General features: G+C 40.0%; 2 protein-coding genes across 11 annotated transcripts in view; one reads left to right on the top strand and one right to left on the bottom strand.

The window, feature by feature from the left end:
- The window catches only part of lrba (LPS-responsive vesicle trafficking, beach and anchor containing), a 198,615-nt gene that overhangs the window by 104,482 nt on the left and 70,075 nt on the right, over positions 1–24,058 (top strand). For 5 of the 10 annotated variants that reach the window (XM_061718440.1, XM_061718425.1, XM_061718433.1 and 2 more), the window contains 4 exons: positions 6,712–6,836; positions 7,127–7,141; positions 10,942–11,085; positions 12,698–12,834. In XM_061718440.1, coding sequence (XP_061574424.1) covers positions 6,712–6,836; positions 7,127–7,141; positions 10,942–11,085; positions 12,698–12,834 — 421 coding nt within the window. The remainder of the gene's footprint in view (positions 1–6,711; positions 6,837–7,126; positions 7,142–10,941; positions 11,086–12,697; positions 12,835–24,058) is intronic. The other 5 variants (XM_061718470.1, XM_061718492.1, XM_061718455.1 and 2 more) reach the window with 1 other exon arrangement.
- On the bottom strand, positions 13,747–15,626 carry mab21l2 (mab-21-like 2). Its single transcript, XM_061730764.1, has one exon. The coding sequence runs from the start codon at positions 15,201–15,203 to the stop codon at positions 14,124–14,126; it is 1,080 nt and encodes a 359-aa protein (XP_061586748.1). The 5' UTR covers positions 15,204–15,626; the 3' UTR covers positions 13,747–14,123.

Raw genomic sequence — 24,058 nt, 5'->3', positions numbered from 1 at the left:
ACTTGACAGTCTCTCTCTCTCTCACAGACACACACACCCAGTGAATTAAATGCGTACGGCGTTACGGTGGAGAGAAGGAAAGAGGTGCATGATTAGCAGACGGGCCTGGATCAGACTACTGAGCTCTGTAGCACACGAAAGCAAAATAAATGAATAAACTTCAAGAGCATTTACTTAGATTGAAGGGGAGGAACATGTAGATGATGTGTTTTGTATACAAATGAGCGGCAAACGTCTTTGAGATTTGACTTTTAAAATATTTTCTTTGGAGTTTCAGTGTCAGAATTGGTAGTTGGTTTTTGCCATTTGGAGTTTAAGGTTAAACGTTGCTCAATGTCTGTGTTGAAAATGGGGGCTTTCAGACTAGGACAAAAAAAAAAAACAACAACCCAACAACCTGTCTGACTCTTAATCTCAGCTGACCTTGAGCTCCTCCACTCTGTTTTGCTTTTGGGGTGTGTGTGAACCGTGGGTATACATGTTCAGATATGTCATACCATTCAAGATCAGCCCTGAAAGCTAGAGGTCAGAGGATTATTACAATGGGCCGGTAATGGCAGAATTATGCAACTCCACTTCAGTAGATGCCCTCATTACCTCGCAGCAGTGGTGATAAATGGCCTTAAATGCATGTTGTCAAAATCACAGGAAAAATATGACTCTTCATCAAAAATACAGATGGTACCATTTCAGTGCTGTCACAGCGGAAATCTGTATATACATTTTATTAAGATGTTGATACTATGATAATGTTTATAAAGCTGGAAGCAGGGGATTATTACAAAATCAAAGGGTGAAACATATTGTAAGAAGCTTTTTGACACACTGAAGACCCCTGTCTTTGTTCAATATTTACCCCCTTTTAATGAAGCACTTTACCCTCCCATAAAATCTGATACAATTGGTGCGTGATAGCGCGGCTTTTGTTGGTGGATTCACGCTGAATCTAATTGCTGCTAATTGGACGCCTCATGCTAAGCTGCCGGTAATTAGGCCTTGATTTGCATTATTTCATTCGGCTGCACTGCATTGTGGGGAGTCTGCAGCCTTTTGCCTCCCACCCGAGGGAGTTCTCTGATCCTCATAGGCGGTTGGTGTTGCAGAGATGCAGTATCCCACTTTTTCTTTGTTTTTCCAGATAGTTTTTATGAAAGCTGTTGGATAAATTGGAGTTAATTGGAAAAAGAGATGGGTGCTTACGTTGTCTTCATAATGAAAGCGTTAGCTCTCTTGTTTGTCTTCACAACTTCACATTCATAAAGCAATAATATAAGCAATCAAACATAAAGATATAAATATGCAAGGAGTCTGTTTGGGTGTCTAATCTTTTATTTGTTTATTTTTGCTTGCAATTTTAATTCTGTCTCTTTTACACAGATATTTTTTTATTTTAATTTCCACATGACATTGGTTCCATTTAAGTTTATATGAAAAATAGACAAATTAGTTCATTCTGTGATTAATAGTAAAGATCTTATAAATCACATGTAAACTGTCGTATAAGGGGGATAAGATGGAAATGTTTTCATTTCCGTGACCCCGCCATCACCTCTGGATCCTGTAAACAACATTAGCTGAGGTGAATTAACACATGTAGATGGTGTCCTGTGCATGGCCCTCGTTGGGATAGGAAGGATAGGCATTAATGCACATGTAGAAAATCACTTCTGCGTGACTTAATCATGGCAAACGATTTCACTGGGGAAGGTGTTTGGTCCTGTTTCATTTTAATTTGAGCCTGGAGATCCCATTGAAGCCATCGCTGCCACGTTTTGACAAAGAGCCAGCGCTTCAGCCACCGCTCCTCAATATGACAAATCCTCAATCTCCTCCTGCTCTCCCATTTCTTCTAAACACATGGTTTATGCAAATCAAAGCAAAATGATCTTGGGGATAGCTGCAGTCTTTGAGCAATTTGAGGAACTGGCATTAATATAAAAATAACTTTAAGGGGGGGGGGGGTGGTCTTTGACCCTTCCCAAATTATTTTTAGCAGAAATGCTATGAATGATTGTTTGTACCAAAGTACAGTCACTTGTCGTGATGTATGAAAGCATACCCAGTCTGCATGTTCTGCTGGCTAGGATAACGGTCATTTTATCATTTACATACAATCCGAGGAGGCAAATTCAACACAGGCGGGCTTTCTTTTGTGATAGCTGGCTTCACAGAACCTATACCTCAAATTTAAGATGACTGCAACGACAGCTGCTCTGATCTTTCTCTGTCAACACTTCGACAGTTGCACAGAGTACACCAGTCTCCTGATCGGTTGTTTGAAGGGAAACTTTGAAGAATTTAAAAATCATTTAAAAAGGTGTCGCTGCTGGAGTGGAGAGGAGTGTTGGCAGAATATTGTTAGTTGTGCAAAGTAGTGAGTTTATATGATCTCTTAAATTTCAGACAAGATAATGCCAGTGTTGTCTTTATTTACGGAGGTAGGTGCACAGAAAGCTAAGCTAAGCTTTAAATTTGGTTGTCAAGAAGTGCACATTGGACATCATTTAAGTCTGACAAAATCAAAGTGAAATTAAGTTTATGGATTTAATATTTCTTAATTTTCTGATTACCGTAACCTCCCAATATGAAATGCATTAAATTGCAGCAGTGTATAACTGACAGGAAAAAGAAACAGAAAAAGTTTAAACACTGACATTTTAAATAGAAAGAGAATACTTAGTACAACAAATCCTGTTTGGATTGATTTTCATAGATTTCTTGTTTTTGTAATTGAAATGGTACATCTGTAAAGCTATTAAAAAAAAGTTTAAATGTGTATTTTTGATAATCAGAAACAATTTTGCGCTCGTAGAAAACTATTTAGTAACTTACTAACCCCAGTTATGAGGATTAATGCAGCTGAGCAGGATTTGCATTCTTTGTTCTCTTCATGGCTTGTTGGAGTTTAATTGGTTTAACATTAAAGCCTAAGTATCCCCTCAGGTATCAGCTGCTTGGATCTACAGAAAACTGGAGAAATCTATTAGACAGAGGGATGAGGAGACTTTTATTAAATGATTTTGAACATTTTAAGCTTTTAATCCTAACAATAACAATCTGGCTTGCTGTCAGTGTTGTTGTTGACCTTATTGTGCTTTCAAAATATAAAAAAATTATGCTGATTCTTTAGTAATCTGTTGAATGACTAAATATTAGTTTGCAACCATCCGTTTACACGTAGCAAAAACGGTGGTGTTGTCATGCGTTTTGGCCGTTTGTTTACACGAAAACGAAGCTCAAAGTCACCAAAAAAAATAATTTCTGAAAACTGCGGCCAAAGTGGAGATTTGCAAAAACTCTGTCTTCACGTTTGCGTCTAAACAGAGAGAAACAGTCATTTAGGCTTCAGAACGTCACATTATGGGACAGAAACATCACCAGCGTCATGTGTGCGACCTGCGTTTACATTTTGTTTGGCCACCTTCAATATTTTATTGTATTGTTGTTTTACATTCTAAAGTCACACTTTAAAGTAACTCTGTCACTCCAAACGAAAGACTCTCGTTCCATCTTGGAAGTAACTGGAAGTTACAGTGTCATTTGTTGTTTTTTTCCCAGGATTCTGATTGGCTAGCATGACTTTATGCTTCTCGTTACACTGGCCCCTGTAGGTTTGGCTGCTCATAGCACCTTAACAGCGTATTTATGCGGGTTCGTGTAAATGATGGTGTTTTTCAAAACGTAGAGGGGGAAATATCAGTTTTTGTAAATACCCGGCTATGTGTAAACGTGTGCATCCTTGGGAAAGATGCTTTACTCTCGGTTTTCCTCACTTCACCCAGGTGTATGAATGGGTACCTAGCTTTGCTAGGGGAAGTATCCAGCGATAGACTAGCGTCCTATCCTGGAGGTGGTTACCACCTGTTCGTTTGCGCTACAGAAACCGGAGATAAACACCGGCTCTATGGGCCACAAGGCTCGAAAAGGACATACTGCTATGTGTAAACGTGGCCTAAACCTGAACCTCCTTTTTATACTGAAAACTGCTCAAAGTTCAACATTTTCTATCTCTCTCTATCCCTCTATTTGAATGCCTGTTCTGTTTTTCAAGTAAATGGGAATTATAGTAGAGCGCCTGATGAACGGGAGAGAGCATCCAGGACGCATGAAAAGTAAAAAAAAACTCTGTGTTCTCTGTGTTGAAAAACTACTCCTCACATTTATGGCTCTGGATCGTGAAAAACAACCAAAAGGGTTTTGGGAAATTAAATTAGAAATAAAAGAACAAAGTTCATGCATACATTTCTTGAACTTGTTTGATCAGTTTGTGTCTCAGTCCTCTGCATCTAGCCAACACTCTGAGCTTCTCGAGCAGCCCCTTCCAGACACCTTTTTATGGCTGCACTAATTACTAATTAGACAAGTGGCTGACGTTAGCCACAGACCAACACTGACCCTTTTGTTATATTTAATTGTTGTTATTTTGAAGAATGGCGCTTCAGTAAAAGTCTGCCAATGATGTCTTAGGAGGATGGATGAGTGCTGAATAATTTATCATCTTTGTGGAAGCGTGGTGTGCGGTATGGGGGTTGCGTAGCGCTCTACATCACCATCCTTGTTATGGCGGGGCGCTCATCAGGGATTGATGATGAGGCATCTTTCATCGCCCGCTCACCTCTTCTAACACCCCATCATTATGCCTTCCACTGTCGCCTGTTCATAGTGCGCGGGATGAATATGAGTGGCAGAGGTGGTCCCACCCAAGCTGTGACTAATTACACCAAGCAGCGGCCTCCCCTCCTGATGGATTAATGTGCATTGTGCGACTTGGACAGATCCCCACTCTCCGTGAGGACGGGTGCATCCTGATTCTGATCCGGGCATCATGCAGAACCGTGATAATTGTTTTCATAGATGCATTGCAGGCAGGATGATGAAGTGGCCATATGTGTTCAGAGACTATCACTGGGAAACACGGAGCGCCGTCTTTGTCATGGGAGAGAAATCTGGTCCTTTACAGATTTGTCCTCTTCGTCCTTCCGGTTTGCATTCTTTGACACTGGGATGCTCTTTCAGATCACACATACAAGATCTGTACTGCTCCCCCCCCTGCCCCCCTATTTTTCATCTCAACTTAATATTTTCCAACATAGTCACTGTACTCTGGCTATCTATTTTCCCTAAAATAAATGCACCCTATAGCATACTTTTATCTATACTTTTATTATTTTCCATTCATCCCAGCTTCTCAGACTTAAAAAAAAAAAAAAATTCTGATAAATCGGATTATCAAAGAATTTTATTGCAAAGGGTTTTTAAAAGGCCCACCTGGAAATTGTATTTATTTTCTCACGTAAAGCTCCTATCCCTTTTAGAGGCCCCAGTTTGATCATTGTTGTTGGACTGAAGATTTGTGAGGAGCTCCCAGCCAGAGCAGTGTTCAATAGCAGATCGCATAAAGTACGCCGGGGTTCTCCCCTCACAGGCTATGTCACTGAAACCATAAACTGTCCGTTCCCAAGACGCTCACCTTCCCCGGGTACGCTGCAGTCACTTATGAATAACCTGGTCTTGTTTCTTTTTAAATGAAGCTTGGAGATCTTTAAACTTCTGCGTTTTTAAACATTGTGCTAGTCTTGTTTCAGTTTTAGAACCCTATGATACTTTGCTGTAACTGGTTTCAGACATCAGTCTGCTTGCTTTGTTAAACTGAGAAATATTGGGGAAAAACTCTACTTATAAAGGTTGCATATATTTATTTCATTGTGACCATAGACCTAATTTAATAGAGTTAAATTAGGTGCAGCAGGTTTTAAAAAACATGTACTTAATATCTAAACCCACCTGCAACACCAGGTCCTAAAGTAGTCAGTGATAACCTTATCTCCTAAAGATTTTATGAAATGTAATTTTTATGAAAGAATTACAGGACTCGAGCTGGTCACACATTTCTTTTCCTTCTTTTTACCTGCTCTGTGGATCAGTAACACAACTGTCAATTTTGGAATAGAAAAGACAAAGAAGTTTCAATAGAACGGCTTTGTTTGTTGAGCCTGCAAGCTATACCTCATGAATATCCAATAGAAATTAAGTTGAATCTCTTACGAGAAGTGAGCCGATTATTCATTATAAAGACACGGCGGGTGCCCAGTCCTGATTAGAAGTGAGTTCTCATTAAAAGTTAACTCCTCCTTTTCCTCAAAACCTGGGTGATTGACGTGTGATAACTGTATAAGGGAGATGAAAACTGGAAAGAAAAATGGAGGGTTTAGACATTAATATTGGTAACACTATCCACCCCCTCCTCCGTGTTTTGTAATGGCCCTCCCCTTATCCTGCAAGTCATGAGTCCTGACAAGAGGTATCCTGCTGGGCCTAAAATGAGCTTGGAATGGAAGCACGTGCCACAAAAGTGTGTTGAAAGTGATCACAGTGTCATGTGCTCACTCATCTGTGATGGTAGTCAATCAGTTCGCCTGCTGAAAAACAGAGGAGGGGGGGAGGTTCACACTTTTACCTCTGGGATGGAGATCAAGTCATTGTCAAGGGTGGGGGGGTACAATAGTTTTGGGGTCTCGGCATGCATGTAAGTGAATGTCTTTGAAGAGGGATTCTGATGGTTATATGAAAAAAAGAAAAGGGGGGAGAAAAAAAAATCCAAACACAATGCAGGCATTATGTATGCTTGCTCGGACCAAGTGCTAATGCTGGGCTGCTATACCATGCTGGCTGGTAATTGCTAACACATGTGCTACTTCTGTCTCGCTGCAGCCGACCAAGGGAGTTCTGGCGCCTGGACTACTGGGAGGACGATTTAAGGAGGCGACGTCGCTTCATCAGGAACCCCTTCGGATCCAGTCACTCAGAAGCTACGCTCAAAGGCGCCGCCGAACACGGTCAGTACCATCCCGCCACATCTGCTCATCCCCGCTCGTCACTCCCCACACCCTCTCTCACCCGCTCGCACAGGTACAAGGCAATAAAAATTAGTCTTCATGTTGCAATAAAAGATTTACTGAACCACAACACACAGTAAAATAGCACCCACATTAGAATTACACACTGGTAAATTCATACTATGACCCATTTATACAATGCTTCTTTTTTTTCTCCTAGAACTGAACCCTAGTGGGAAACATGACATGTGAATTTGTATTTATTCTTTTTCTTTCTTGCCTCATGACAGTGGCTGATATTGGTGGTGAGTAGAAATCACATTCCCCCCTCACTGTTTTTTTTTTTTTGGTGGATATTTGCATTCTCAACATTTTAGCAAGTTATTTTTTGCTTCAAGCCAATGAGCTTCACTATGCTCTAAAGTTTGTAGTATTCATTAGTTAAGCTGCAGAGTTATATTTATTCCTCCTTTACAATTAGAATAGAGGTTTTCAAACTTGTATTTTGCAAATTTATGATGACATTTGGGGGTGCTTTTTTCACCTCTCAGGTAAAATATTTGAATGACACATCCTTGTATTAACAGAAGGGCTTGCATTTCTCTTTTAAAGTGGATGTAATCCTTCATGTCTGCAAATATCCAGCACACACCAGGTTTTGCAATCATTCTCATACGGGGCCTGCAATAACCAGCTCAATCAATTACGCTGTCCTAAAACAAAAAAAAAAACAAAAAATGTCCTCAATGTGTCACCATCAAACATTCTTTTAAATGTATCATCTTCTCCAAAGACGAATGGCAGGTGTGACAGGAGTCGATAAGAATATGTTCTAAAAGCAGTAAACGTTGGCCATCCCAGAATCCTGGGAGACTCCTGGTCTCCAGTAATGGCTTCAGCGTGAAGGCAGCTGTGGAGCGGGGCCAGAGTCCAGCTGGTCGCTGTTCTTCCGCAGCGATTTTACTTTCCATCTCATATCCTCCATGTTTTCCCTTCATCTAGGTCAAGACAGAGAAAAGACATATCTCTTATGCTCTGTTGTTGGCTCTTTGGCAGAGGGAAATGCAGGGAGGGACTCGTGTGAGTCGGTATTTGATCTGGTGTGTAGTTGTATTCAAATAATTCCAGCTGATGTGCCGTGCTTATTCATCAGCAGTAGGAAGGCAAGTTCTTGCAAACAACATTTGGTTGCCAAAGTCAAATGTGTGTTTAAAAATAGCCAGTGTCCAGTTGGGGCAAAAGCACCTCATGAGAGTATGCTGCTGGCTGAACCATGGGAATATATCATTAAAATAACTCTTTGACACTGAAGCCTGACGGCATTCATTTTCTGATGTAACCTTTCGTCTTGTTTTAGTCGACCTGACATTTGTTACGGAAGTGCAGCTCGAGATGAGAATGCAAGACTGGGTTTTCAAACCGTGCACAAAGGTCATATCTGGCTGTAATTATATTCATCAGATGTAGAGAAGTAAAATGCAGTCTCAGTCACTAAGAAAATATTTAGCATGAGATCAGACCTGAAATTAGTCTCATTTGCCGGCTACTGCTTGACAGTGCTTTTCACATCTAATGCATGCGTGTAAAACTAGAAGTTTTTAAGTTGGTGTTTTGTAACAGCATTCTTTTTTTAAGATGAGTAAGCAGAAAGTGTGTCTTCTTGAAATGTGAAGAAAATGTGCGTTTGTGTGTTAAAGATACAGACAACTGTTATCATTCAAACTGTGCCAAGATGATTTCCACAGGGGAGTGTGTGGCTGCCCAGTAGTCTTGAGCAGGCTGCTATGTATTTACGGCTGGAAAGAACCATCTTTTCTGGGGATTGATTTGGTCTGGTATGGGGCCCTTGTACCAGAGGTGGCAGAGTAAATACCTGAAGACTAATGTCTCTGTTCTGGTAATCAATACTCGCCTCATGACCACACTGCTGGCTGCGCTCCCGTTAAAAACAAATTTGTTAATTCTGACAATTTAATTGCTGTGACCATGCATGCCTGCAGTTGTATAAGTAGGTAGTTGAGCCCTGCAATTGGGAATGGGAGTCCTGGAAAAAGTGGAACCTGCTGGAATTTATTCATGTTTTGACTCCTACTGTGATGAGTGAAACGGGAGAATTTTGATACTTTTTTTTGTTTGTATTTGTCTAATTTCTTAAGTTTTTTTTTGTTGATGTATCCCTCTTAAATGTAATTTAAAGAAATTAAATGTCAGCACATTTATGACAGCTAGGCAGCTTTTACCTTTGAAACTATAAACTTTTTTATTCGTTTTGAGTCATTAGTTTCAGGTAAGTATAAAGTTCATACTTTCCTCTCGCACTTTATAATTAAACTCTACTTTCTAAATGTTTTTACAGACAAACGGACATCCATATAATTGCTTAGCGTATTTCCTATGAATCCCTTCACTTCCATGTCAGACACACACACACACACACACACACACACACACACACACACACACACACACACACACACACACTCAAAACGCATCACTAAAACCTCATAGTCGTCAAATTAAAAGAAGACAAATATGAACTGAATTTACTTTAAGGAGGCTGAAGTTTGCACATAGCTTGCCTCGTACATCCATGTGTCTATTATATAAACAAATATATAAATGCATATTATAGTGAGCTTTAGTTTCATCAGAGAGTCTGCTTTCCTGGTGTTGCATGTTGTTTCTATTTTGACATTAGGATGAGAATTGCGGACTGAAACGCTTCATCAATTGCACCTCTGTTTTCCAGCTCATCTCACACATCCCATGTCCACTTGCTAAGTGCAAATACAATGGCATGTGGTACATATTAGGAGAGCTGGTAGTAATTTCACCGCTGCTAACTAAAGAATCCTCAAGGGAGGCTTAATTACAGGAAGGCCATTCTAAATATCAGTGAGCTGCATATTTTCCATGACAAGAGATTTTTTAGCCTCGCTCCTCCAGCAGTTTCAAAGTGTAGCTACCCTTTGCAGATGATATCCCCTCAATCTCAGGTGATGGCGACAGAAATCGTCCATGGATGCATGTTCACTGACTTACTCCACTGTAAGGATGTGACTTTAACCAGAGCGGTGGCTTAGCAGCAGAGGACGCTCTCACTGCGTCCCCAGCTTTGTTTACAAACAGAGAAGACGTTCAAGCCAGTGTTCGTGTTGCAGACCTGTCTGTGGATCTTTACCATCCACCGCTGGTAACTCCAGGGCTCTGTAAATGTTTGCAGATTACCATTTTTCTTAAATAATCCATGTGTAACCTCAAGTCACGTTCAGTTGAAATCAAAACGGTTGGAGACGCTCGTCCTGTTTAAATGTGTTTGGATAATCTTTGTATGGGTTGGTGTTTGTTATGATGTATGTCAAAAGGGCACGATATTTTTAGGGGTGGTTTTAGAGTTTGGATTATGTCTTGTCTGTCATGTGTTGCTGCCTCCAGTTTGCTTGCCTGGATGTTGCTCTCTTAGTGGAGGGTGGAACGTTTAAAAAAAAAAAAAAGAAAAGGTAGGAGAAAATGGCCAGAACCATAAGCATTGCTACCTGTTGAATCAAAATTTAGCAGCAAGGTTGGTGAAATTTAAAAGTAATTTGTTGAAAGGTAAACACTATACAGAAGAAGTCCAAGTCACTGTTTGGGAAGCTAAGTGTATTTCCACCATTTAAATAAATTAAAGTGAAATAAAATTAAATTAAAAAAAATAAATACTGTAAAGGTGATGGCTGAAAATCGTTTAACCTTTTTATTTTAGTAAATGGCTTAAATTGACAATTTGCGCAATTTGAGATGATGTGAATTAGTATACAAGTTTTTTATTTGATCTGAGGTTGAGGTCTAATATTATAAACTACAACCTTATTTTTATTTGACAGTGTCAGTGAAAAGAATGATTAGTTAGTTTGTAAAAATTAGAAAAAAACTGCATTATTTTTTTGGTTTTGCTTTTATAAAAAAACTTAATTTTAAGTGAAAATAATCCAACTTTATCAATGCAATAAGGTCAAATGTGTTTGTTTCTTTGATATCCTTGAAATTAAAGAAAGTACATGTATCAAGCTTTGTGTTTTTTGTTCTTAAAATGTGAAGTAAGACGGTACTTCCCTCCCTCTAGCATCCGAGGAGGATATTCTCAAAGGCAAGCAGTCCATCAGGAGTCAGGCTCTAGGAAATCAAAACTCAGAGAGTGAGGCATCACTTGACGGAGACGATGACACTCTATCATCCTTAGAGGAGAAGGACCTGGAGAACTTTACAGGTAAAGAAGCGGTTCTTCTTTCTCCCCGTCCTCAGTCATTCTCATCCCACGCCATCCCCCCAGCCCACATTAAGTAAAGAAAATGGCATCACTGCAACTGCCATTTACATTAATACGCTGCTATTACTGCCATTGCTTTTCACCGAATTGTATACTCTTTCTGGACTTCTTTTTATTCTATAAGTAGGACACATATTCCTTTTTTTAAAGTTACTGTTTGACTTTTATATTATATGATTTTTTTTTTTTTTTAGACTTTGGTTGAGTGTTTGTGTGCCCTAAAGGAAAAAGGGGCCTTTTAATTAGTCACTTTCAAAGTACAAGACTACCACTAACTGTTCTGAGGCTGTCTGGATCCACTTTACAAGCAGACACAAATCTGAGTTTTAAAACTGAAATAAAATAAATATATATATATATATATATATATATATATATATATATATATATATATATATATATATATATATATATATATATATATATATAATCCAGCAGTAGCAAAGGTATTTCCATTAGAAATGTACTTTATTGAAATAAGTGTTATTTAATTCAAGGAAACCAGTTTTGGTTTTTAACTACTGGCATGAGCCTTGTAGCTGGATAAAACAATTATGATGTACAGTATACTCAGTTTAATTCAAATCGAGATGCTGCCTGCCCCTTGATATGCCTGTTATTTAAACAGCTTTAATCCACTATGGTCTGCTAAAAGGATTGCGGTGTAATCCACATTTTAGTTAGGGATACTGCAGTAATGGGGCTCGTTGTTATTAAAATACAGCTAATGCACTTTGACAACAATAGCAGGCATATTCTAATAAATCCTACATGTATACAATAGCGGATGAATCTCGTCCTCTTAAGCCGCTGTCTGCTTCAGGTGTAATTGAATGTCTTGAGTGAACTGAGGAAAAATAGTTGGTTCAGCCCGCGGATAACGTGTCAGTACTCACGGGGTTTCTAGAGGCAGATGAGCGGACGCATATCTGTGTCTTCTCTCCGTTTGCACGAGTGTCATGGTGCTGGGGGGGGAATGAAGCCCGCAGCTCTGCAAACACAAAGCCTCACATGAGCAGGTCGAGCCGGCTGCAGAGCCTCCGCGCAGCTCCCCTGAGCCGCCTCTCATTGTCATCCTGGCATAAATTAAGATTGATGAGAGATGAAGCGGATTCTTCCCAAAGCCCGCGATCAATGATTTCTGACGGACAGTCGATTCTGACAATTAAGCCTATGCTTTCTGTGCTTGATTTGATTTTTTTTTTTGCCGATTTAAACCACTACACCTTATTTAATTAATTCTGACGCATAAATTAGGTAGGTTATAAGTACTCCTCTGTGCGTTTTTTGGTTGATTGTTGAACTTATAGGAGGAAAATGTAAGCGTTTAGTAAGAATGCAAATTAGCCACGCAATGCTGTTCACGTAATTCAATTTTCTTCTCGAAATGAGTGCGATCACAAGTGAAGGTCAGCGGGGAGGTGTGTGTGCACTGCTGCTTTTCTGAGCGCTTTGTGTGTATTTGTGCGTGTGTGTGTATGCGTGTATTTGTGTGTGTGTGTGTGTGTGTGTGTGTGTGTGTGTGTATTTGTGCGTGTGTGTGCGTCTCCAGGCCCAGTAAACCTGAGCACCAGCGCTCAGCTCGTCGCCCCGGCCGTGGTGGTGAAAGGCACCCTGTCCATCACCGCCTCCGAGCTGTACTTCGAGGTGGATGAGGAAGACCCGAGCTTCAAGACCATCGACTCAAAGGTAGGATTGATCCCGGTTCAGGACATTAACAAGAGAGCCTCAAAATGTCTTGCAGTGTTGTTAAGTTGAGCACAAGTTGCACCGTGTATTTTTAATTCCAAAAAACTGTTCAAACTTGTGAAAATGTGTAAACTGTATTTGGGAAATTATTTAGGTTTTTTTTCCTCTTTTTTTTTTTAATTGTTGGATTTTTATACCAAATGTTTAACCTGTTGAATAGTATTTCTAGTCTTAGTTTAAATGTACCTTTTTATTTTTGTTCTGGGTTAAAAAACAACAAATGACACTATTTGAAAATTATTTTACAGTTTTAAAAAAAACATAGCCATATTATTATTTGATGAAAAATTATTTGAAATAAAAATGGACGGGTAGAAAACCTGCAGAGCCACAGGTGGTTGCGGACAGGGAGCCCCTGTGGCACTCGTGACATTATTCGTATCGTTGTGGCTGTGCTTGTATGTAAACGTGTGATTCGAGTACAACCCACATTTAACATAATTTTATATCAGAATGCACCGAAGAAAATGAAAAATGCTTCAGGAAATGTCATTCACGCTGAAACTATATGATCGAAAATCGATGAATGAGTGAGGTTCGGCTGATGTTGCTGCAGGCCCTCTGCTTGTGCAGCAGGCCTGTTTATTAGCACGTCTGCGCTGATTTACATTCATTTGAAAATCGTGCTTAGCCTGTCTTGTACTGTAATTTATGGCCTAAAGTTGACCAAGTAGCTCCATTTTTTTTTTTACTTTAAAATTTTTTCTCCTCATACTATTCCAATCCACACACTATCTTTTATGTTCTCATTTGAAACCTAGTTGTGTACTTTGTTTTAAGGAGTCAATGATAAAATAAAGTGCAACAGATTTACCGTCATCTCAGATGTCAAAACACGAGCTCAAGTTGTAATTTAATTTGCAACCTTTTTATTAACATTTCTTCTTAACTCACATCATGGAAAAAAATGACCTTGGCACGCTACAGTTTATTCTTTCACTTAACGATTTTGTGCATATATTTAAATAAAAGTTTCTTCACTTTGTGAAAACATTAAAAGAAGACAACTAAAAAAAAATGTATTACATTTATCAGAAAATGTACCTTCACTTTCTCTGTGCAATGGGCCAATTGCTCCGTTTTTAACAGGTTTGCTTCGTGGTTTCTTGCTGCGTTATGTTGTTACCGATATTCACATTTCTATCTTTTTTTTTTCTTTTTTTTTTTTTTTTTAATAATAACTTTGTATCCCCCCCCCAAAAAAAATGCGTCTCTTCCAGCCATGCAGTCTATAATTTGTCCAAACTTTTGGCGTTGGTGAGGATTTCCCTCGCCAGTCTCCAAGTCTGCTTAGCAGCAGCCTCCAGGGCCGAGTGAGGCTTTCCCTGAAACAAGTCCAAGTTTGGCAAGAAGTAGTGGGGACATCTGCGGCACTGCAGGCAGGAGATGAGCTGCAGCAGGATCCCGTTGAGCCGGTCCCCGAGGCAAGACTCGTCCCAGTCCGTCTCCCTCGGGTGCTTCTCGCACTCGTACAGCAGCAGGGTTTTCATGTGGTAGTTGTGCAGCGGCTGGCCCGGCAGCTCCAGGTGTCGGTCCCGCAGAGTCTTCAGGATGGACAGACACTTCTTCCTGCAGCCGGCCATGAGCAGCCGGTTCTCGGCCTCGCTGAACTGCAGCACCCAGGCGTCGCTCTCCGCCGAGCTCTGCTTCCCCGTTAAGGAGTAGCACTCTTTGGAGAGGAGGTTGAAGCCTTCCGCCTTCACTTCTGCCACCCGGTTGGGCCCGGGCCAGGGGATGTGCGGCATGGGCCACTGAGCCGCGCTGCGAGGCCAGATCCCGGTGCACTTGAAGGCGGGGGTGATCTGCACCACGTACCTCTCCCTGATCCGCAGCCTCACCTCGCTGGTGTCGGCCACCATCTTCACCACGTCTCGGTAGCTGCATTTGTCCACGGCCTGCGCCACCAGAGTCTGAAACCTGGAGCGGATCTTCCTGGCCGAGAGGTAGCCCGAGGCGGTGATGAACTCCACCCACAGAGACATGCTCCTCTTGCGGCCGTCGCTCAGCTTCAGCACCGCGCATCCGGGCAGAGAGCCGTCATCCACGAAGTTGAACACCCCCATCTGGTTGAGATAAAGCACCACCTCGAACTCGTTGGGGGAGATGACCTCCATCCCCTCGTAGCGCGCATCTATCTCACTGAGGGAGCTGATGAACCTGGGCTCCTGCACTTCCACCTCCTTCAGGACATCCGACACCACTTTACAAACCTCCCTTATAGTCTTTGCAATGGCCGCTTTGCGCGCTTGACATCTCTCGCTGTAGTATTTGTTCAGCTGGTAAACCAGCTTTGCCTGCGTCGCAATCATGTTGGGGCAGAGGTCCGGGCTGTACACCGGAGAGTCGCAGTAAGTTGACGGATCCAATGCTTACCGGTAAAGCCCAGAGGCAAATGCTTCCCGTGCAGGAGAAAGGGGGAGAAAAAAAAAAAAAAGTCTATCAAAGTTTTTTTTTCTTGCTTTGCTTTTGCAGCGGATGGACGTCAGTGTGAGGAGGAGGAAACGGATAGGGATGCAACGTAGGAGCCTCTGCTAAATATCAGTCCAACTCATGAGCACTTCCAGTGCGGATAAGAAGATTCATATTCAGGTTGTGGGTTCACCATCCGCAGTCCTGGGTTAAAAACACCGCCTGTCGTGAGCACTCATCTCCTCTTGGTGTTGTTCTCTCTCCTCTGCGCCCCCGCTCACTTTTTCGTCCGCACTCAGCTTTGAGTTGGATTCGTGTAGTTTATGAATGGTTCCTTTCGGAGAGTGAAAGGGGGTCGGGCTTCTGCTCCTGCAATCATGAGCGGAGCTGTCAGAGCGGCCAGCCAATCAGAGGAGGGAGGGAGCCGGCTCTGCAGGAGCTCCGCTCCGCTCCCGGAGCAGCGGCAGCAGCGGCGGCGGCGCTGCCTCCAAGTCCGCCAGGAAAACACACGCGTTTCGGTTCTAGACGGATCAACGCCGGCTATTTAAACAAAGAGTAAAAAGGTTTTTTGTTTTTTTAAAGACTATTGTCGTTCCGTGGGGACATTTTCACTCTGCGCGTTTTGATGTTTGGATTTTGAAGTCGTAGCCATGAACTTTATTAGAGTCGATGTATTCTGTGATTCGTCTTACTTGTTGTTGTGTTTCGTTTTTTCCTTTTTCATGCCTTTGTTTGCTTTACTTCGAATTGGTAAGGGTCATGCATGGCGGCATTAACCCTCACGGACAAGTTTGAATTATGTTTATGAGACTAGTATAGGAATTAGGGTGGATTGTGTTGGTTTAATCACCAAATCTTGTCGTTTCTTCGGATTTCGGTAGGTTTTCCGTGTTTCCTATTAGACATATAACTCAATAGGCTACAGGCAGCTGATCTATATTTTTTTTATGAATTTAACCTAAAAGAGGCAGTTATTCATTTTTTTTAATTAATTTTATTATCTGACCTGTGTTTTTCAATATTTTACGAGATTAAAAAAAATATTCGACGTTACTTTCTATTTCCTCTTTTAGATGCGTTTTAGTTGACATGGTTTCTCCGTTCAATTCTGCTGAAATGCACTGTTTTGTCGATTTTTGTTTAAAATGAAATAAATTAAAGAAGGCACCTGCAGCTCATCCTCAGAGTTTAATGTTTCATGAGTATTTTGGGATGAATAAAAAAATAAGTAGTCAGACTGTGTTTAGTCAAACCACGTTTTACAGCAGCTTCTCTGACTCTTAATTTTCCCGTGGGTTTATCGTCATTACGCTTGTCTTTACTGAATAATTTAACCAGGGGTCTTCTCTGGGTTGTAATTGAAGTCCCTCATGTCAACCAGACTTAACTAGAAGAGCCAAAGAAGCCATTTCATCCTCCAACAGACAAGGGACAGTGGTGTGAGACATATTTACACATGTAGTGAAAAATAGAATCCTGAAGTGAAAGGCTCTTGTAACATTGTGTCTCAGTGCTCTCCGGTTCAGTGGATGATGCTGGGCTCATTGGGCCTCTGCTGTGATTTTTTTTTTTTTTCCCCCTCCAACTTTTGGTACAACTTTTCACGTCTTTTTTAAATGTTTTTATTATTCAGTTTTGCGTTTTGCCATTTTTTTGAAATTATACTTTTACCTCAGAACTTCTCATGCTTACCACTCAATAACATAATAAAGGTTAATGTACAATAATTTGAAATTATCAGAAAATACAGAAGCAATGGATATGATTAGAAAAATGTCAAGGAGTTTCTTAGTGTGAAGAGGGTGCTCAGAGTGAGTCTGTCAGCAGGCTTGTTAAAGCATCCTGCTTGAATGCACAGTTGTTGGTGGGTTTTTTTTTTGGCTGTTTATAGGTGACATTCAGCTTAGGCTTCTATGTTTGAAAGAGGTTTTTTAAAACTTCTGCGTGAATGAAATGTCTTTAAAACTATGCATGAATTCACGTACATTTTTGGCATTTTTTACAGAATACTTGTGGATAAGGCATAGCATTGATTCAACAATAATTTCCATAAACACATTTACTGCAAAAAAGAATCTGAAAGACTGTACAAACATGCTTGCAGGATTCCAGACTGAGTACTTTTTTTCAATCATGACTTCCCACACGGTTAAATGAACTTCTACCTCAGATGAAAAGTTTGCGTGGGATAAACTTGTCGTCAACAACAAAACGGTCAAACAACACATTTCTGATGTGTTATGACATTTGGTTTTGATGCACGTGCTGCAGAAACAAATGCACAACTTCGAGTTGGCCGTTCTCTTTGAACTCCAGGACGTCTGCAGAGACCAGCGTGACAATTATCACCTGGCTTTAAAGACTTGCATTGTGAAATGAAGTCTGGCGCTTCTTCCTTCAGAACATAGTGAAGAAAAGTTGGCTTTATCTTGATGTGGTTTTGGATTTTAGAAGATGATGAAGAAATAAGGGAGGAAAAATGTCGGGCTGTTTTGATTTCAGGACAACCGTTTATCATCAGACTCACAGCCCAAAAGATGAATGCGGCCTACTTGAAGAGTATGTGTCCAAATATTATGAAGGACATGGTAAATGTGGCTTACAGAAATATATAGTCACACTTTTAGAAGATATTACAATTCCCCTCTGGCCCTCTTATCAGACCAAATGTTCCTAGCTAGCTGTATTCCTTTTTTTTTTAATCGAATGGATGCAATGAATTGGGTTTTATTTATTTATTTTTAATCTGCTTTGATTCTAGATGTGGAAAGGTTGGGCATATCTTCGAACGGGAGCACTTGTGCACATTTCTTGGAGTACGTGGCTTTCTTTGCACCAGCTTTATTGGGAAAAATAGAAGCAGGATCAGCACACTGCTTAAACGGCATTTAATGCTGAGGTTTAGCATTCCTGTCTCTGTCAAGTCTCTTTTCATTAATTATACCTTAATTTTTAGTTACTTCATGATAATTATCAACTGATCGTCACTTTTTCATCCGTCAGTTTATCTGTGTATCTCTTGAAAATACTAAGTTACTGGTTTCCCTCGAGGGATGGCAAGTTTATTTATATAGCACAATTCAACAACAAGGGGATTTAAAGTGCTTCACAGAGACATTAAAACATCATCACAGCAGAAAATAGTTTTGAAACTGAAGCTTAAAAGTAACAGTGCAGATTTACAACTTTATTCAAATGCAGCTGAGAGCAGGTGTGTCTTAAACCTGGATTTAAATAAACTCTAGTTTATATTGATTGTAAAGAAGACCACGAGCCTGTCAAAGAGCTCTTTGATCTGAGCCTGCAGGACTCCACAGCGAACCACTGATGGGTACAAAGGTATCTGACTGTGTACATCTGTTCCAGCTCATAACCAGCCTCACTTCTTAAATGTTTTTCCCATTAATTCTGCCGTTTTTTTTTTCTCCCTCCTTTTTTTTCTTCTCCATTTCCTGAAAATGTATACTGCACTGTTCATCGTTTAAAAATCATTAAACCACTCTCAGTGAGACAGTTTTGAGCACATTTGACTCTTTAGAAGAGGCTCTTGTGTTGTGAACAGTGAACGGTCTGGAGTCGAGTTAAACTTAAGTTTACCCTACCCACCTGCTGAATCTTGAATACGAATCACCAGTCTTTATATTACACTTAACATAAATCGAATACAAGGGAAGCCTCCAAAGCTAGTTTACCATCAAATGGCACTTTTGTACTTTATTTTTCACAATAAAAGAAGGGGATATGAGCAATCGCCTTTTTAAAAATTTTGCTTTTAAACCCCTCCACAACTAATTTTTCTGGGAACAAAAGTTGCATACATGCAATTGGACGTGCATATTGATCAAAATCCACAGACGTGAATGAATAGTCAGTTTTTGATGTTCTTGTTCACACTTTTGGTTTCTTTTTTTTCTTTGTCCCTCATCCCCATATGGAACCAGCTGCTAGCTCCACAGAGGACTCAAAGAGAATCATCACAGGCAGCTAATTGCCTGGCATGCCTCTGCATCTGCTCTGCAGAAAGCAGAACAGGCGAAATCACAGAGCAGATGTGTTCTGGCCTGTGTGCATGCGTCTGTGTTAAGCAGCGCCCTCTCTATGTTTAGACACAAGTCATTAATATTGAATGTGAAATTGTTGTTGCAGAGGCGCTGCTGCACACTAACATTTCATGTATGAGGAAGTGAAACCCACTGTATCCGCGAAGCCATTGGTTAAAATATCTGAAGAAATCCTATTGGAGGGTATATGTAACCCTCCCTTAGCTTTAGTACAGTCTGATCGTATCAGACTATCTCAGTACCCTGATAGTAATGATTTAATCGTAACTTTATTTTGAAAATGTACAGTATTCACAATAGGGAAATGACAAACTGATATGTCAACATATCAACAGGCACATTTGAGTAAATGTTATTGTGTAGTTTTGTTTAAAACAGCTCGCTAGAAACTGTAATAGTAAAAAAATAAGATAAACAGTGAAATTACTGTTTTTATTAAATGCTCCACAGCAAAAACTGGTCCACTAAAAAGCCTTTTGATAAAACCATGAAATAAATCTGCTGAAATGCATCCTCTTATACTACTTATACACTTTTAAAAGGTAGTCATTTGTTCAGGTGGAGATGGTTAACTTGCAAACTGTCAACAAATGATGAAAGTGATAAAAGTTAACTGTTTTTTTCCATAAGAATACAAGTTAATTTTAATGCAAGCAACATAACTGATTCAGGATGGGAATGAAAGCAACTGGTGGAAATGACACACTCGCATATATATTAGCAGGAAAACCATTTATGTTCACTCCTTGAGCTTTGGAAGGTTTGAGCACTTTAGGGAACTTATATGGTGACGACAATCTTTAGTCTTTTATAAAATTATAGCAAATGTTCAATCTCCCAGGGTCCTTATTTATTTCTTTGTTTAAGGTTACAATAATCTGGGATGGCATGCCCTGTGAAACTACCAACCCACCCCAGTGGGTTGGTAGCAAATGCTCTCAGGGATGGGTTTCAAAGATATACATTACTTTTATATGTTCAAGGTAAATTATTACCCAATGCATGAACTTGAAAAGGGGAGCTGAGTATACCAAACTTTGCCAAACTGGCACAGAATCTGGTCAAAGGTAAATATTATGTCCCAGATTACTGTCATCAGGCTGTTAGGTGGCACAGGAATTATTCTGATGTGAAATATCAACATGCAGGGGAGCAAACACCAATTACATTTATTCATAGTGAGCTCAGCTTGAGATTTCACAAATACAATGAAAATACGGACATTTCTGATAGTATGAAGGCGTAGAAGGCGCAGGATATGATTTAGATGACTTCAATGAAAAAGCCATCAATTGAGCTTTTTAAGGTTTGCTTTAACATTAAATATTTTGCCTTTGTATAAGGTTCAATTAAATATGTGGTTTAATCAGTAATGAGCAGAATCTAAACTTTGTCAGGTGTTTGGAAAAGACAAGAAAAGTTGCTACTATATGTCAGACAAATCTATACTAAAAGAATTATCATGATTTCCTCCTAAAGGTCAGTGTACAGACTAAATACGCTATGCTGAAAACCCCACTGAGAAGACATTGGTAACTCTAATTAGTGGGGCGTCGACAGCTGCTCAGGGTGAGTCCGACTGGATGAATGGATGGTCACTCAGTCAAAGAAAACCACCCTACTGTTATGTAGCGACCAGTCTGATATCGTTAAGCTCTCCCTAAAGTGTCAAACTGCTGTGACCGCACCCCCCCACACACCCACAACTCCCTCTGCCAAACCCTCACGGTCGCCGGGGACGACCTTCGGCTGGTCCTGCCAATCACAAAGAGGCATGGCAGCTAGAGGTCTCTGAGAGAGGAGCCTATTGATTTTCCAGTTAGAGCATAAGTAGTGTGTACTATAGGACTAACTGACAGCCCAAGCAGGTATGTCATTATCAATGAGCCCAAGGAAACGGATCCTCTCCCTCTCACTCATCCATATTGGCCCCCTTCTCTTGTTGGATCCCTCCTTCTTCTTCGTCTCCTTCATTCTGTTCTAGTCTATTGGTCCACGCTGACGGAGCGCTTCCTGAAGTGGTCAATAAATCGCTCAGCCACACTACAGCAACACTAGTAGATTAAAAAGGAGGTGGGGATGACCTAATTCTTTTTGTCCCGGTCATTTCCCCTTCCTGATGTCCAGGTACAATAATTACAGACTTTAGAAAAAGCACATGGAAGATTTTCTACCACCAATAATGCATTTATTTTAAAATTTCTCTTGATTTTCTATTTTTCTACCACCAATAATGCATTTATTTTAAAATTTCTCTTGATTTTCTATTGCTCCAGCATGAAAAAGTAGGAATGTGAAGTGAATTAGAATTGTTTGTCATATTAAAGTTAAAAGTTTGTGCAAATGTTTCTGCTCCACCAGTGGACCTTGGACTTATTTTCTTCTTATCTTTCTATACAGCTCAATGTAAGATGCACATATAGTACATCTCTAGTCCCCGTTTTTGGTCTCAGTCCATAAAGACCCCCTTTGGAGGGATTATATTGGTAACGATTAACATATTCTGTAGGAATTAGCTCAGCTGCTTGTATGATCAAATGTGAATCGTGTATAAGAAACTTATAAACTTTCAAAATGTGAATTTCAAATCTTTTTTTATTGTTACTGGCTGTGTTGGATGGACTATTTTGGTCGTGATCAAGACATCTAAACAAGCACTCTGTTTGTCATCCCCGTATTAACAAGTCTTCATAAGATTGTTTTAATGCTACATTACAGTTTATGTCATTTTGTTTCAGTGAAATATTCACAACTAGGGAGTCACCATTTAGACACAGAAATCTAAAATATTTCTTTGGTCACCAATCCAAATTAGCACCTTAAATCAGTCGACCTTAACTTGCTGAATTCTCAACACAATTTATTTTTGTTTATTTTGTTTGTTTATAAACATGATGAATTGGATACCATTCCTATTATTATTATTATGAATTAAATTCAGTTACATTAATGGGATGTAATATTTCCATATTATCCACAGCCTTTAATGCTATTTACATGGTATATCAGCCTCAGGGAGGCCTTTTCAACATGTAGTTTTGCCACTTGGTTGGTTGTAAATGTATTAAACTTAATACATATTTAATTAAATTTTACATTTAAATTAGTTTTTTTTTTTCATTAATTTTTACTTGCACTTTAATGAGGACAGTCAGTTCATATGAACACCTCAAACATGTACAGTATAATCCCACACCAACCTTTTTTTTATTCATTAGTGTTTATGTAGTTGAAACTGCCAGGTAAATGTAGTTCTTTACGTTTACACTTACCCCCCACCCCCCACCCCGCTCCTCATGCCCTTTTTATTAGAAGTAAACCGTAAATCTTTTACAAAGCAGGCTACACAGTCTCAGGCGCATCCAGTAACCAGGTAGGACAGGTCGGGGAAAGACAGCTACCATACCGGTAATTACATAAAGAAAGATTAGACACTCTCATCTCACCGCCTAATGATGACTAATGTCTCTTCTCAAATTGCTCTCCAATCTCAAGCTCATCCCACCACCTCCATCTTTTTTCACAAACAAACATACTCACCTTCTCCTTGGCCGGCTGCTTGTGACCTGACTTTGGACCTCAACACAAACAGTCTGTGTTGCAACCCAGACCTGACTCTCATTTAACCACTCAGCTTCAGACAAAGACCTTCCGCCTCTACTTTGCACCTGAGCCTAGCTGCTCCATCATGCTCCATCTCTGGGCTTGACTGGGCCAGTCAGGGGGCAGGTGCCTCCCCTCCCTTCCTTTGATTGATCCCCTCTCTCCATCATTTATTCCCTTCGTCTGCCTCTGACACAAGTGTCACAGGCAACTCGCCAGCCTGATGGATAGGCCTGTTTATGGATGCCAGTCTGCCTGGTAGGCCACTGATATTACAATCAGCACCTGTGTACCTGCTGTTCTCACAAGCCTCTGTTATTCAGCCGAGGTCAGGAGACACACGGCTGCGATTGAAAGATCGATGTTTAGCCCCATGCACATTAGAAATTGGAATTGTAAATGTGATCTTCTTTTTTTCTTCTTTTTTTGAGAGAGAGAGAGAGCTCTCTGTTAGATTTAGGATTATAAGATGGGAGTTTTATAAAACAGGGAAGGAAGTCAGGTATAATTTCAGTTGTGTCTTCTTAGGTAAGCTGATGATATTGACATAAACCATTCAAAGATGTACCCTGAAGCAGGACAGACGGTACTTTGAACTCTGGTTCCTCCATTGCTATTGTGGTTAATGACACATCCAGTCTGGTTTAAATAGCACAGCCAAAGGGAGTTTCTTTAGTTACTCATCCAAGACGAATTTCTTAGTTGCACGGCAGCCTTTGTTGAGGAGTGACTGAAAAATAAGATGCAGTATGAATATAAAATAATCACTGGTTATCTAGAAGCCATATGTGTATATTTTGATAATTTCTGCTGAATTGTAATGGTACAATAAATAAAAAGATTGCACATATTTAATTGTGTGATTGATTTTTCTCTTTAATTTGTTGAAGAGTAAAATTTGGAGCACACTAAAAAAGATCCCAAGTATAGACAATGAAAGGCATGAATTAACTTAAGTTAGTTAATACTTGACATTTAATAATTGGTGTTTTAAAATATTTTAAATGGATTATATTATAATAAACATAGTTGATGACACAACCATGTTTCATGTTTCCAATCATAGAAGCAAATGCACTGATACTTTTCAT

This window comes from Cololabis saira, chromosome 1, assembly GCF_033807715.1.
Source record: "Cololabis saira isolate AMF1-May2022 chromosome 1, fColSai1.1, whole genome shotgun sequence".
Taxonomy (NCBI): Eukaryota; Metazoa; Chordata; class Actinopteri; order Beloniformes; family Belonidae; genus Cololabis; species Cololabis saira.
The sequence above is the reverse complement of the archived record's forward strand: the minus strand, read 5'-3'. Positions and strand labels throughout refer to the sequence as shown.